This window comes from Hemibagrus wyckioides, linkage group LG04 (assembly GCF_019097595.1).
Source record: "Hemibagrus wyckioides isolate EC202008001 linkage group LG04, SWU_Hwy_1.0, whole genome shotgun sequence".
In the NCBI taxonomy this organism is placed as follows: domain Eukaryota; kingdom Metazoa; phylum Chordata; class Actinopteri; order Siluriformes; family Bagridae; genus Hemibagrus; species Hemibagrus wyckioides.
Window position 1 is genome coordinate 4642173 of NC_080713.1, and position 13755 is coordinate 4655927.

A 13755-nucleotide genomic window follows, 5' to 3' on the forward strand; every position below is an offset into this window, starting at 1 on the left:
TTTATTCAACCCAAAGAGACTGTGTGCGTGTGTGTGTGTGTGTGTGTGTGTGAGAGAGAGAGAGAGAGAATAACTTGTTTCTTGGATAGGTTAAAATAATAATAATAATAATAATAATAACCTATAAAATGTGAGAGTAATGAATAAAATTAAATATCACACCCACTAGCATGCATTATTTTTGTATAATCACATGGTCTGTTGTGTTATTATGCATACATACATTGTTTTATGTATTTATTTACCAATATTTTTCATTGAATTCCATGTGAACGGATTTTAGTAGATGATCCTCAATCGCTTGCTACTTAGTTACCCAAACTGTCGAAAATAAATACATAAATGAATAAATACAAATCACCGTTTTCATAAACGTGTGAAAATAGCGAATCTGGCAACTCAAGCGGCATCCTCGCGCCCTTCTCTGTCCATTCTTGAGTTTGCTCTACGCACGTGCCACATTTTTTTTTACACGCATGCGCACTGCGCAGTATCTTCCATTAACCTGTATGCCCGAGTAAGTCAACCTTTAGGGCAGGCGAGTGTTAACATGTTTTCCGCCGTTATCCGGTGTTCCGCGGCCGGCATTAGGAGTTTAACACGAGCTGGTCCTCGGTGCACAGGTAAGGGTTTGATTCTATAAATATTTAGTGTAGATATAGATTGATTTCGGTCGTGCTAAGCTGCTCTCTGCTGCTTGAATTGTAGAGAAGCTGCTAAATCTTAGACGTTCATTATAAGTGCTTTAAGCCATGCATGCTTCAGCTGTCTCACTGTCCAGATAACTGGCTTGGTATAAAAATAAGCTTAGTGACAATATTTATTGATTTTTTTGGTGTCTACGAAAATAAATGGCCACTTAACATTCCCTAGTTAGCATGTTAGCTCATAGGGTGCGTGCCCTTGTGATGACCGAGCTAACATAAAACACAGCAAATACACGGACTCGCCTTCAGTTAACTCTTGAACATAATAATAGTAATAAAAGAATCTCTATAATTTACATTTAAATATGGCTTTATTGTTTAATATGGGAACTTCCAACTGGTCTGAATGTATTAATAATGGTTTAATAATACTTGTCATGTCCACTTCCTCATTTGTCATTCATTTTAATATCAGTGAAAATGTGGTGCTGATTTAAAAAGTCTGGAGTCTGTTTGTACATTTACAGGTTTATCTTGAATAAAGGTGTTCAACACAGCAGGGTTTCCTGGTAAATACAGGATTCATCGCCCTTAAACCTTTTTTTAAATGCACACAAGCTGGTGGTGAGAATGAAAGGGAAAGTCTTCCTGTAGAAAAGAAAACTCTTTCCTGTAACATCGTCTTTGCATATCCTTGTCTCGTCTGTTTATCCACCTGGGTTTATTCCTATGGGCATTTACCTCGATATATAAAGGATTATAATGGCAATTCATTTACATTTCTGTCATTTAGCAGACGGCCCTTATCCAGAGCGACATATTCAACTGAGCAGTTTAAGGGGTTAAGGGCCTTGCTCAAGAGCCCAGCAGTGACCGCTTGGTCAGACCTAGGATTCGAAACTCACGACCTTCCCATTAGTAATCCAACACCGTAACCACAAAGCTGTCGCTTCCGTGTTCAGAAACGCAAGCGTATCCTATCGGTCCTCCTGATTATCTGCATATTTGTGCCTAAGAAGACACTAAATTAACCCTCAACTTGATTCCACATCATATCATATATCATATCATATCATATATATATATATATATATTATATACACACACACACACACACACACACACACACTATATTGCCAAAAGTATTCCCTCACCTGCCTTGACTCGCATATGAACTTAAGTGACATCCCATTCCTAATCCATAGGGTTCAATATGACGTCGGTCCACCCTTTGCAGCTATAACAGCTTCAACTCTTCTGGGAAGGCTGTCCACAAGGTTTAGGAGTGTGTTTATGGGAATTTTTAACCATTCTTCCAGAAGCGCATTTGTGAGGTCACACACTGATGTTGGACGAGAAGGTCTGGCTCTCAGTCTCCGCTCTAATTCATCCCAAAGGTGTTCTATCGGGTTGAGGTCAGGACTCTGTGCAGGCCAGTCAAGTTCATCCACACCAGACTCTGTCATCCATGTCTTTATGGACCTTGCTTTGTGCACTGGTGCACAGTCATGTTGGAAGAGGAAGGGGCCAGCTCCAAACTGTTCCCACAAAGTTGGGAGCATGGAATTGTCCAAAATGTCTTGGTATGCTGAAGCATTCAGAGTTCCTTTCACTGGAACTAAGGGGCCAAGCCCAGCTCCTGAAAAACAACCCCACACCATAATCCCCCCTCCACCAAACTTTACACTTGGCACAATGCAGTCAGACAAGTACCGTTCTCCTGGCAACCGCCAAACCCAGACTCGTCCATCAGATTGCCAGATGGAGAAGCGCGATTCGTCACTCCAGAGAACGCGTCTCCACTGCTCTAGAGTCCAGTGGCGGCGTGCTTTACACCACTGCATCTGACGCTTTGCATTGCACTTGGTGATGTATGGCTTGGATGCAGCTGCTCGGCCATGGAAACCCATTCCATGAAGCTCTCTGCGCACTGTTCTTGAGCTAATCTGAAGGCCACATGAAGTTTGGAGGTCTGTAGCGATTGACTCTGCAGAAAGTTGGCGACCTCTTCGCACTATGCGCCTCAGCATCCGCTGACCCCGCTCCGTCAGTTTACGTGGCCTACCACTTCGTGGCTGAGTTGCTGTCGTTCCCAAACACTTCCACGTTCTTATAATACAGCTGACAGTTGACTGTGGAATATTTAGGAGCGAGGAAATTTCACGACTGGATTTGTTGCACAGGTGGCATCCTATCACAGTTCCACGCTGGAATTCACTGAGCTCCTGAGAGCGACCCATTCTTTCACAAATGTTTGTAAAAACAGTCTGCATGCCTAGGTGCTTGATTTTATACACCTGTGGCCATGGAAGTGATTGGAACACCTGATTCTGATTATTTGGATGGGTGAGCGAATACTTTTGGCAATATAGTGTGTGTGTGTAATATATATATATATATATATATATATATATATATATATATATATATATATATATATATATATATATATATATATATATATATATATATATATATATATATAATGATATCGCAGGATTTACTGCACATTTCCAGTGCAATTTATAGATGTGATTGGGACTGATGCTAGTTCAGTACATCAGGGACTTAGAGATAGGAAAGTGAGCCTATATAAATGTATGAATTATGAAGGTATAGAGCCATAAAGCCTTTTGTGTGAACTTGAACTTTTATGCACTTTTGTAGAGGTTGCTAAATGCAAGTGAGGTGGGTCAGGTGATTGATATGCACGTGAGAATGAAGAAGATCAGCGTTTCTGAAACGTTTTAAAATTAGCTAGAAATTTAGGAACTTTAGGACAGGGTCAGCCATGATGCAGCACCCCTGGTACTTGCTCAAAGGCCCAGTGGTGGCAGCTTGAACCCTGATTTTCCGGTCAGTGACCCAGAGCCTTAACCACTTGAGCTACCACCGTCTGAAGTGAGAGAGGTTGAAAGGAAAAGGTTATGATGATCTGTTTGTTTGAGCTTATGCGGAGGGTGAAGTTACAAACATGCAGATGAAACACATCCGAAAAGGTTTTGAGTTCAGTTGTGTTCCCTGTGCTGAGGAAATAAAGTTTGCTGTATGATGATTTAGGGCGAATTGAAAAGAAAGAGGGATTGTAATGTTTTCTCGGTGTCACAACCGGACACAAAAGGAAAGAGAAGGGTCTTGAGCTGGTAAAAACAAACTAACACTAAAAAGGAGCCAGTAGGTAAAAAATGAATTTTAGTCCTTAGGTAACAGTGAGGTAATAGTCCTCTAGCAAGTCCTCCTTCATATTTATTTTAATAGATACTAAGTGCTCAATGCTTGTGTGTTTATTTTCTCTTTCCCAGCCCCTCTGGCCTCCCGATGCTACTCCCATGCCAAAGCAGAGACGGATGAGGAGTTTGACGCTCGCTGGGTCACTTACTTCAGCAAGCCCAACCTCGATGACTGGGAACTTAGAAAAGGTATAAAGTAAGGTGGATGCTGGTTTAATCTCTGGTGTGAATCATAATAATGATGGCTTAAATTAAATAAAGCTGTAACATTCAGCCATAACATTATGAGCAGTGAGAGGTGAAGTGAATAAGACTGATTATCATGGCACCTGTTTTGAGCGAGTTTGACGAAGGGCCAAACTGTCATGACTAGACTACTGGATCGGAGCATCTCCAAAACTGCAGCTCTTGTGGGGGTGTTCCCGGTCTGCAGTGGTCAGTATCTATCAAAAGTGATCCAAGGAAGGAACAGTGGTGACCCGGTGACAGGCTCATGGGCGGTTAAGGCTCATTGATGCATGTGGGGAGAGAAGGCTGGCCCGTGTGATCCGATCCAACAGATGAGCTACTGTTGCTCAAATTGCTGAAGAAGTTAATGTTGGTTCTGATAGAAAGGTATCAGAATACACAGTGCAGGACGGGTCAGGGCTGTTTTGGCAGCAAAAGGGGGACCAACACAATATTAGGCAGGTGGTCATAATGTTATGCCTGGTCAGTGTATTTGCTAGCTTTACAAAAATAATTAGCCTGTCAGCAGTTAAATCCATGACATGTTTATTCGCATGTCTTTATCTGTCCCAATGCTTTAGGTACGCATCTAATGCTTTAGGTACGCTTTTTTCTCTCTTTGTTTTCAATCCTCAGGTGTGAACACGCTGATCGGTTATGACCTGGTCCCTGAACCAAAGATCCTCGACTCTGCACTGAGAGCCTGCAGGAGGCTGAATGACATGGCCAGTGCGGTCCGCATTTTAGAGGCAGTGAAGGTGGGTCTGTAAACCTCTTCTAAATGTGATGCAAGCCTAAGCCATAAACACCACATGGGAGAAGATGCGTCTAGATTACTCACCATTTCAGATGATTCCTATTCGGATGGTTTATAGCCGATACAGTCTGGCAATTTTATTTGAAGTTTTTGCTCTTCTCTGTATTCAGCTAGCTCGTCGAACTTTTGTTTGGCATCGACAGAGACGTGACTGATCTCGACAACCGATCACTCAGACCTCTGTACAACGACACGAAAATCAAATCACACCTTCCATGGAGAAGTCATAAGCGTATCAAATGATCCACCAACTGTTTTGAATTGTTTTCGCCGTAAATCAGCCAACACGTATGGGGCAATTACTGTATGTTGGGAAATTATAATTAGTAATTTAGGGCCAACTGGGATTAAGATCCCAGTACTAATGTGTTGACGTCTATTGGATGGAAATGCACACTGAGTTTTTTTTCTGTCTCCACCACTCACTTAACTTGTCATATTAATCGTCTTCTCAGGATAAATCTGGACCACATAAAGAGATCTATCCATATGTGATTCAAGAGCTTCGCCCCACCCTTACGGAGCTGGGCATCTCGACCCCAGAGGAACTGGGCATCGATAAAGCATAAACGGGTGCGTTCATGAAGTGTCATTTAGAGTTGCTTTTTCATCTCTTGTCGGCTGAATTCTGTTGCATTAACTTTATACATTTGGCCTTTCATTTTTATATTTTCCCCTCAGTGTATAGAAGAATAAGGTTGCAACAACTAAAAACACTTTTCTGTTAAACCCCATTGACAGTATAATCAATTCCTCTTTGGAAGTAGCATGAAGCTCAGCATTGATTACTGACAACTCAAGAGTTCAGACCTCTCCTCTTGTGCAGATTTTGTGTAGAAGCACTGCAGTTTATGATAGGAGTATGCTGGTACAAGATAATCACTCAAAATACAAGCAAACAATTTTTCTCAACTACTGTTTGTTTTTCTTTGAAATGATTGGTAATATCTTAATCTTGTCCTCTGCAGGTCTCGAGACACGTCCGACAACGTCACTGCACTTCAAGTCTGCCTTGTGTGTGTGTGTGTGTGTGTTTTTTTTTTTTTTTTTAAATGTCCACTTTCATAAAGTTCTGAGTTGTAATGTCTCAGACTTTTGACCTAATAAACAGAGCAATATCTAACTGGTGTGGGCTTTTTTCTTCTTTCTTGTGTTGACGTTATTCCAAAAGTATGCAAGTTGTACACCATGCTAAACAGTTTGACTGTTATTTTTGCCACTAAGTGATTTTTTTTTACAATTTTATTTTCCGTTGCTACTGGAAAAGTTTTTGCAGTAGACACCGTCACAAGGCAACATGACAATAATACACGTGTAGATACATTGATCAGCCATAACATTATGACCACCTGCGTAATATCGTTTCGGTCCCCCCTTTTGCGCCCCAAAACAGCCCTGACCCGGAAGTGGTGTTGCCATGGTTATTTACATCACAGAGCTTTAGAACCTTTTGATCTACATTTCACCTTTGTGGAAATGTTTTAATTCATTTGCAGTCCCAGGTGTATTTTTAATGAATTTCGATTATTGGAAAAAACTGAGTTTCAGTTATTGAATTTTTGGTGAAAAAAAATAAAGAAACCGAGTCTTCAGATTCCCTTTGTTTATTGAGAATTAAGCGAGAAATTCAGCAGTAAATCGGTTTAACATTGATTTCCATTTCAAGCAAAAATTAAGCCATAAACTAGAAGGTAAAAGGCATGATAATTCCCAAAAGGTTCTCTAAAACAGGACTAAATATGAATTAACTAATGTTTGCCCTTTAACCCATAAGACAAATGAAGGAAAAGTTACCTTATGTTCCCTGAATTCCCCCTATTGAGTCTCTCTAATGGAGAATCATAAAGCAAGCTTAAACCCATTCAAGCCTTTCCAGTGTAGATCGCTGGCCAGACAAGCTACCATTCAACAAATATCTGCCCAGAAGTTCATTTGTAGCTTCTGGACGGCCTTATCACTTCATCCTGCATTTTTGCAAACATGAAAATTATGAATTCTGGCTCCATTGGCAAGAGAAGTATCCAAGTAGGCCTCGCAGCAAACTTATGAATCAAAAAAAGTAAATATCTGATCCTTAGATGCTTCCGTATCCAAAAAATCATTGCATTTATGGATCAAAAAATATGAATTAATTGTGAATATAACCTTGGATTTTTGGTTTTCTGGACATTTCACGTATAAATGTTTATGATGTTAGAGGCATGATTAAGAGCAAATAATTTTATGACCATATGAAATCATAATTTCATTTGAAAACCAAGGAAGTTGAGACAGTGTGCTTTAAATAGTTAGGGCTTCTTTTGTTCAGACTGGTGGGTAAAATGTCCAGAGTAGAGGTTCCAAGTTGTATGATTTGTACCAAAGCATAATGAGCATTACATGCAAATTGAACAAGAGATTATTTTTGAAATCTATCCATGCTTTTAAACAGAATTACTGCTGCAAAACCTTTAGCCTCTGGAACGTTCTCCCCATTTGTGTGCTTTGCTCTTTTGTAATTTATCCAATCGTCCAGTTCTAATGGAAAGAAAGATAGAAACGTGTTAATTAATGGAACTGCTAGATCAAACCTTTACAAGAAGCAGAAACATCTTTTACTTACTTCAATAAAACCAATGAGCTGAATGGTAATGTCTCCATGAATATTAATTGCAGAAACTTTCTCTAAAGGCATGCGATGTTTAAATGTGCAGTGGTTCACTGTGTTCACATAAACCTGTAGGAGCATGGAAGATTTTTTTTTTTAAGTATATTTTGAGGTAATTGAAGAAACAGACCTCACAGCGTTATTTTAATTTTTTTAAAAAACAAAGACAGTAACTTTTATCATAAAAACATACCTGATAACCCTCAGACTTCATGGCTACAATAATTTGGAAGGCTTCTCCTGCGGTGAAGGGTTTATCAGGTGCATTTTCCTCTGGATCCCAGTTTCCATTTCTGAAGCTGTTCAGAGCGGTATATTGACCAAGGCGAGGGTTGTAATGAAAAGCGACGTCTTTACCATCAGTGAAATCGATTGCAAATCTGTGAGGAAAAACAAACATCTTTCAAACATCTATTCTAAACTACAATGTCAGACAATACTCAATACTCAGAGTATGTGTATATGGTTTCTATATTTCCATTCAACTGGGCTTCAAATCGTACCGTTTACCATCTGGATTAAAAGTCCCTTGGAAGATCACAGCCATGTTTTGTTTAATACCTACTGGTATTTTACATCCATAGGGAAGTTCCTGGAGAGAGAGCATGTATTAGAATAAATTACTTTTGCATGTCGTGCCATATTCTTATGTATTGTTTAACGTACTGGGTTAATGATTGGATGTGAAATCTGGAAAGTTGCGGATTCTGAGGTTGTGGATGAAATCTCTGTGACTGAGATTTTCTGAAGTTCTGTAAAGAATGAAGACGTACTCCAGCTCTGGAAGCAAAATTAAAATATTTAGTAAGTTCTTTCAAGTTCCAACAGAAAAAAATATATAGCCATACGGTTCTTTTGCACTTATACCAATAATGGTATAAAACTAAACATACATGTATGAAACCATATATGAGTAGGGAAAGATCTCCATGGATTTCAAGCGCTGAAACGTTCTCAAAAGGTATGCGGTGCTTAAACCCACACTGCCTTAAGCCATTCACATAGACCTGCAGAGAGGAGGAAAAAGCAGTTAATGTTGTTCTTTTACTCAAATGAATATCTGTATATAATTAAAAAACATACCTCATAACCCTCAGAGTTGATGGGTATAATGATTTGGAAGGCTTCTCCCTTAGTGAAGGGTTTATCAGGTGCATTTTCCTGTGTCTCCCAGGTTCCGTTTCTGAAGCTGTTCAGAGCGGTAATATCACCAATGCGAGGGTTGTAATGAAAAGCGATATCATCACCATCAGACGGCCCCGTTTTGAAATTTATTGCAAAGCTGTGAAGAAAAACAGACATGGCTCAAATATTCTGGTTCCAACAGTCTATTTAAGTGCTCTAAACTAGTGTGTAAGACAGACTAAACATGCATCTTCACTCCAAATTTTATTTATGTATACAGAGCTAAAAAATGACTGTAAATTCTTTCTCTTCCCTTCCCTTCTTATCCATTCTATTCTATTCTATTCTATTCTATTCTATTCTATTCTATTCTATTCTATTCTCACTTTTATACTTCACTTTTCTGTGGTTGTTGTACTTGTCCATGATAATTTCTATATTTCTATTCAGTTCAGCTTCAAAAACTTACCGTTTGGCATCTGAAGGAAGAGTCCCTTGGAAGAATACAGCCATGTCTTGTTTAATCCCTCCTGGTATTTTACCCACATGGGGAAGTGTCTGGAGAGGGGATGTTGAAAAAAATTACATTTTTGCAAGTTGGATGATTCTAAAGCATATTTCCTGACATTTTGCTGCTTTTAATTTACTGTATGTTCATCTTATTTTGAGTTATCTTACTGGGTTGCTGATTGGATGTGAAATCTGGAAAGGTGTGGATCCCGAGACTGTGGATAAACTCTCTGTGACTGAGATTTTCTGAAGTTCTGTAAAGAATGAAGAAGTACTCCAGCCCTAGAGACAAAATTAAAACAATTTAACAAGTTCTTTAATGTTTCAAGAAAAAAAATAGTAAATGATTACCATATAATTACTTTGTATGTATGACATTAACGGTACAAAACTCAAACATACATGTATAAAACCACATATGAGTAGGGACAGATCTCCATGGATTTCAAGCGCTGAAACGTTCTCAAAAGGTATGCGGTGCTTAAACCCACACTGCCTTAAGCCATTCACATAGACCTGCAGAGAGGAGGAAAAAGCAGTTAATGTTGTTCTTTTACTCAAATAAATATCTGTATATAATTAAAAAACATACCTCATAACCCTCAGAGTTGATGGGTACAATCATTTGGAAGGCTTCTCCCTTAGTGAAGGGTTTATCAGGTGCATTTTCCTGTGTCTCCCAGGTTCCGTTTCTGAAGCTGTTCAGGGCGGTAATATCACCAATGCGAGGGTTGTAATGAAAAGCGATATCATCACCATCAGACGGCCCCGTTTTGAAATTTACTGCAAAGCTGTGAAGAAAAACAGACATGGCTCGAATATTTGTGTTCAAATAGTCTATTTAAGTGCTCTAAACTAGTGCGTAAGACAGACTAAACATGCATCTTCACTCCAAATTTTATTTATGTATACAGAGCTAAAAAATGACTGTAAATTCTTTCTCTTCCCTTCCCTTCTTATCCATTCTATTCTATTCTATTCTCACTTTTATACTTCACTTTCCTGTGGTTGTTGTACGTGTCCATGATAATTTCAAATTTTCATGTATGCAGAGCTATAAAGTTACATTAAAGGCTTTTTATTCTATTCTAATCTATTTTACTCTTCACTTTTCTGTGGTTGTTGTATGTATCCATGATCATTTCTATATTTCCATTCAGTTCAGCTTCAAACTGTACAGTGCATCCAGAAAGTATTTACAGCGCTTCACTTTTTCCACATTTTGTTATGTTACAGCCTTAATCAAAAATGGATTCATTATTCATTCATTCATTGTCTCCCTCTTATCTGGAGCCGGGTCGTGGGGGCAGCAGTCTAAGCAAGGATGCCCAGACTTCCCTCTCCTTAGACACTTCCTCCAACTCTTCCGGGGGAATTCCAAGGCGTTCCCAGGTCAGCCGAGAGACATAGTCCCTCCAGCGTGTCCTGGGTCTTCCCCGGGGTCTCTTCCTGGTGGGGCATGCCTGGAACACCTCCCCTGGGAGACGTCCAGAAGGCATCCTCAACTGGCCCCTTTTGATGTGGAGGAGCAGCGGCACTACTCCGAGCTCCTCCTGGGTGACAGAGCTCCTTACCCTATCTCTAAGGGAAAGCCCAGCCACCCTACAAAGAAAAACTCATTTCGGGCGCTTATATCCAGGATGTCGTCCTTTCGGTCATGACCCAAAGCTCATGACCATAGGTGAGAGTAGGAATGTAGATTGACTGGTAAATCGAGAGCTTCACCTTTCGGCTCAGCTCCTTCTTAACCACAACAGACCAGTACATAGACAGCATTGCTGCTGCACCAATCCGTCTGTCAATCTCACGCTCCATCCTACCCTCACTCGTAAACAAGACCCCGAGATACTTAAACTCCTCAACTTGAGGGAGGAACACCCCTTCAACCTGGAGGGGACTAGCCACCTTTTTCCGGTCGAGAACCATGGCCACGGATTTGGAGGTGCTGATCCTCATCCCAGCCGCTTCGCACTCGGCTGGAAACTGCCCCAGTGCGTGCTGTAGGTCCTGGCTCGAAGAAGCCAACAGGACAGCATCATCTGCAAAAAGCAGAGATGGAATCTTGTGGTCCCCAAACAGGACTCCCTCCAGCCCCTGGCTGCGCCTAGAAATTCTGTCCATGAAAATAACAAACAGAGCCGGTGACAAAGGACAGCCCTGCCAGGGTCCAACATGCACTGGGAACAGGTCTGACTTGCAATTCGAACCAAGCTCCTGCTCCAGTCATACAGAGACCGAACAGCCATTACCAGAGGGCCACGGACCCATACTCCCGGAGCACCTCCCACAGAATGTCACGAGGGACACGGTTGAATGCCTTCTCCAAGTCCACAAAACACATGTGGACTGGTTGGGCAAACTCCCATGAACCCTCAAGCACCCTGTGGAGGGTACAGAGCTGGTCCAGTGTTCCACGACTAGGACGAAAACCGCATTGTTCCTCCTGAATCCGAGGTTCGACTAACATTCGGACTCTCCTTTCCAGTACCCTGGAATAGACTTTCCCTGGGAGGCTGAGGAGTGTGATCCCTCTATAGTTGGAACACACCCTCCGATCCCCCTTCTGAAAAAGAGGGACCACCACCCCGGTCGCCCAGTCCAGAGGCACTGTCCATGACCGCCATGCTATGTTGCAGAGACGTGTCAGCCAAGTCAGCACCACAACATCCAGAGACTTAAGGTACTCAGGGCGAATCTCATCCACCCCCAGTGCCTTGCCACTGAGCAGCTGCTGGACTACCTCAATGACTTCAGCTTGGGTGATGGATGAATCTACCTCTGAGTCCTCAGCCTTTGCTTCCTCTATGGAAGGTGTGTCAGTGGGATTGAGGAAATCCTCGAAGTATTCCTTCCACCGTCTGACAATATCCTCAGTCAAGGTCAGCAACTCTCCACCTCCACTGTAAACAGTGCTGGCAGAGAGCTACTTGCCCCTTCTGAGGTGCCGGATGGTCTGCCAGAATTTCCCTGAGGCCAACAGATAGTCCTTCTCCATGGCCTCACCGAACTCCTCCCAGACCTGAGATTTGCTTCTGCAACCACCCGGGCTGCAGCTCGCTTGGCTTGCCGGTACTCATCAGCTGCCTCCGGGGTCCCACGAGCCTTACATCCAGTGTCCACCACTGGGTTCGGGGATCGCCACCACGAAAGGCAGCAGAGACCTTACGGCCACAGCTCCGGATAGCTGTGTCAACAATGGAGGAGGTGAACATGGTCCACTCAGACTCAACGTCCCCAACCTCCCTTGGAATCTGGTCAAAACTCTTCCAGAGGTGGAAGTTGAAGACCCCCCTAACAGAGGGTTCAGCAAGACATTCCCAACAGACCCCCACAATATGTTTGGGTCTGCCAAGTCTGTCCGGCATCCTCCTCAGTAAACAGATCCAACTTACCACCAGGTGGTGATCGGTTGACAGCTCAGCCCCTCTCTTCACCCGAGTGTCCAAGACATATGGCCGAACGTCAAATGACAACACCACAGGGTTGATCATCGACCTCCGGCCTAGGGTGTCCTGGTACTACGTGTACTGATGGGCACCCTTATGCTTGAACAAATCACATAGCACCTTATGCACATTATGCTCCTTCCTGCGGGTGGTGGGCCTATGGGAAGGCGAGCATACGTCACTCCGTCAAGCTGTACCCAGCCGAGTCCCATAGGCAAAGAATCGGATTTGAACCATTCTTAGTCTGACCCGTCACCTTGGACCCGTTTGCCTTGGGAGACCCTACCAGGAGCACTAGGCCCCCGACAACATGGCTCCTAGGCTCATTCGGGTACTCAAACCTCTCCACCACAATAAGGTGGCGGTTCAAGGAGGTTCAGGATTTTCCTCAAAATTCTACAAACAATACTCCATAATGACAGCGTGAAAGAAGTTTGTTTGAAATCTTTCCAAATTTATTAAAAATAAAAAAAGTAAAAATGACAAAATAGTGAAGCGCTGTGAAAACTTTCTGTACCTTTTGGCATCTGAAGGAAGAGTCCCTTGGAAGAATACAGCCATGTCTTGTTTAATCCCTCCTGGTATTTTACCCACATAGGGAAGTGTCTGGAGAAAGAACATAAAAAAAATGAAGTTATTGCAAGTTGGTTGATTCTAAAGAGTTTTTTTCTTGACAGTTTGCTGCTTTAATGTTCATCCTATGTACAGTTATCTTACTGGGTTGCTGATTGGATGTGAAATCTGGAAAGGTGTGGATAAACTCTCTGTGACTGGGAATTTCTGAAGTTCTTTAAAGAATGAAGACGTACTCCAGCTCTGGAGAGGAGACAACATTAAAAATATAGAGCAAGTTCTCTAAATCTTCATGGAAAAAAAATAAATAAAAAAACGATAACAGTCGTATAATTAGTTTGTAAACCATTAATGGAACAAAACATACATGTATGAAACCATATATGAGTTGGGAAAGATCTCCATGGATTTCAAGCGCTGAAACGTTCTCAAAAGGTATGCGGTGCTTAAACCCACACTGCCTTAAGCCATTCACATAGACCTGCAGAGAGGAGGAAAAAGCAGTTAATGTTGTTCTTTATTCAAATAAATA

At 41.7% G+C, this 13755-nt stretch overlaps 2 protein-coding genes across 3 annotated transcripts in view; one reads left to right on the plus strand and one right to left on the minus strand.

Moving 5' to 3' along the window:
- The first annotated feature begins 463 nt into the window (after positions 1-463).
- LOC131351866 (cytochrome c oxidase subunit 5A, mitochondrial-like) lies at positions 464-6045 on the plus strand. Its single transcript, XM_058387527.1, has 5 exons — positions 464-623; positions 3950-4066; positions 4742-4863; positions 5378-5495; positions 5891-6045. Exons 1-4 carry the CDS (start codon positions 551-553, stop codon positions 5489-5491), a joined length of 426 nt encoding a protein of 141 aa, XP_058243510.1. The 5' UTR covers positions 464-550; the 3' UTR covers positions 5492-5495; positions 5891-6045.
- A 465-nt stretch (positions 6046-6510) lies between these two features.
- Positions 6511-13755, minus strand: part of lgals4 (galectin 4) — a 31741-nt gene continuing 24496 nt past the window's right edge. For both annotated transcript variants that reach the window (XM_058387526.1, XM_058387525.1), the window contains 14 exons: positions 13591-13704; positions 13368-13466; positions 13168-13256; positions 9797-9995; positions 9607-9720; positions 9373-9486; positions 9164-9252; positions 8653-8851; positions 8463-8576; positions 8236-8349; positions 8073-8161; positions 7763-7949; positions 7525-7638; positions 6511-7439 (listed from right to left, as the gene is read on the minus strand). In XM_058387526.1, the coding sequence (XP_058243509.1) occupies positions 7422-7439; positions 7525-7638; positions 7763-7949; positions 8073-8161; positions 8236-8349; positions 8463-8576; positions 8653-8851; positions 9164-9252; positions 9373-9486; positions 9607-9720; positions 9797-9995; positions 13168-13256; positions 13368-13466; positions 13591-13704 (1653 nt within the window). In that variant the 3' untranslated portion in view covers positions 6511-7421. The remainder of the gene's footprint in view (positions 7440-7524; positions 7639-7762; positions 7950-8072; positions 8162-8235; positions 8350-8462; positions 8577-8652; positions 8852-9163; positions 9253-9372; positions 9487-9606; positions 9721-9796; positions 9996-13167; positions 13257-13367; positions 13467-13590; positions 13705-13755) is intronic.

Bases quoted from the DNA above. Each gene is read 5' to 3' on its own strand.
- LOC131351866 (XM_058387527.1), top strand. From the start codon at position 551: ATGTTTTCCGCCGTTATCCGGTGTTCCGCGGCCGGCATTAGGAGTTTA. The intron at 624-3,949 runs GTAAGGGTTTGA...TCTCTTTCCCAG, and splicing joins AGCTGGTCCTCGGTGCACAG to CCCCTCTGGCCTCCCGATGC. The intron at 4,067-4,741 runs GTATAAAGTAAG...TTCAATCCTCAG, and splicing joins TGACTGGGAACTTAGAAAAG to GTGTGAACACGCTGATCGGT.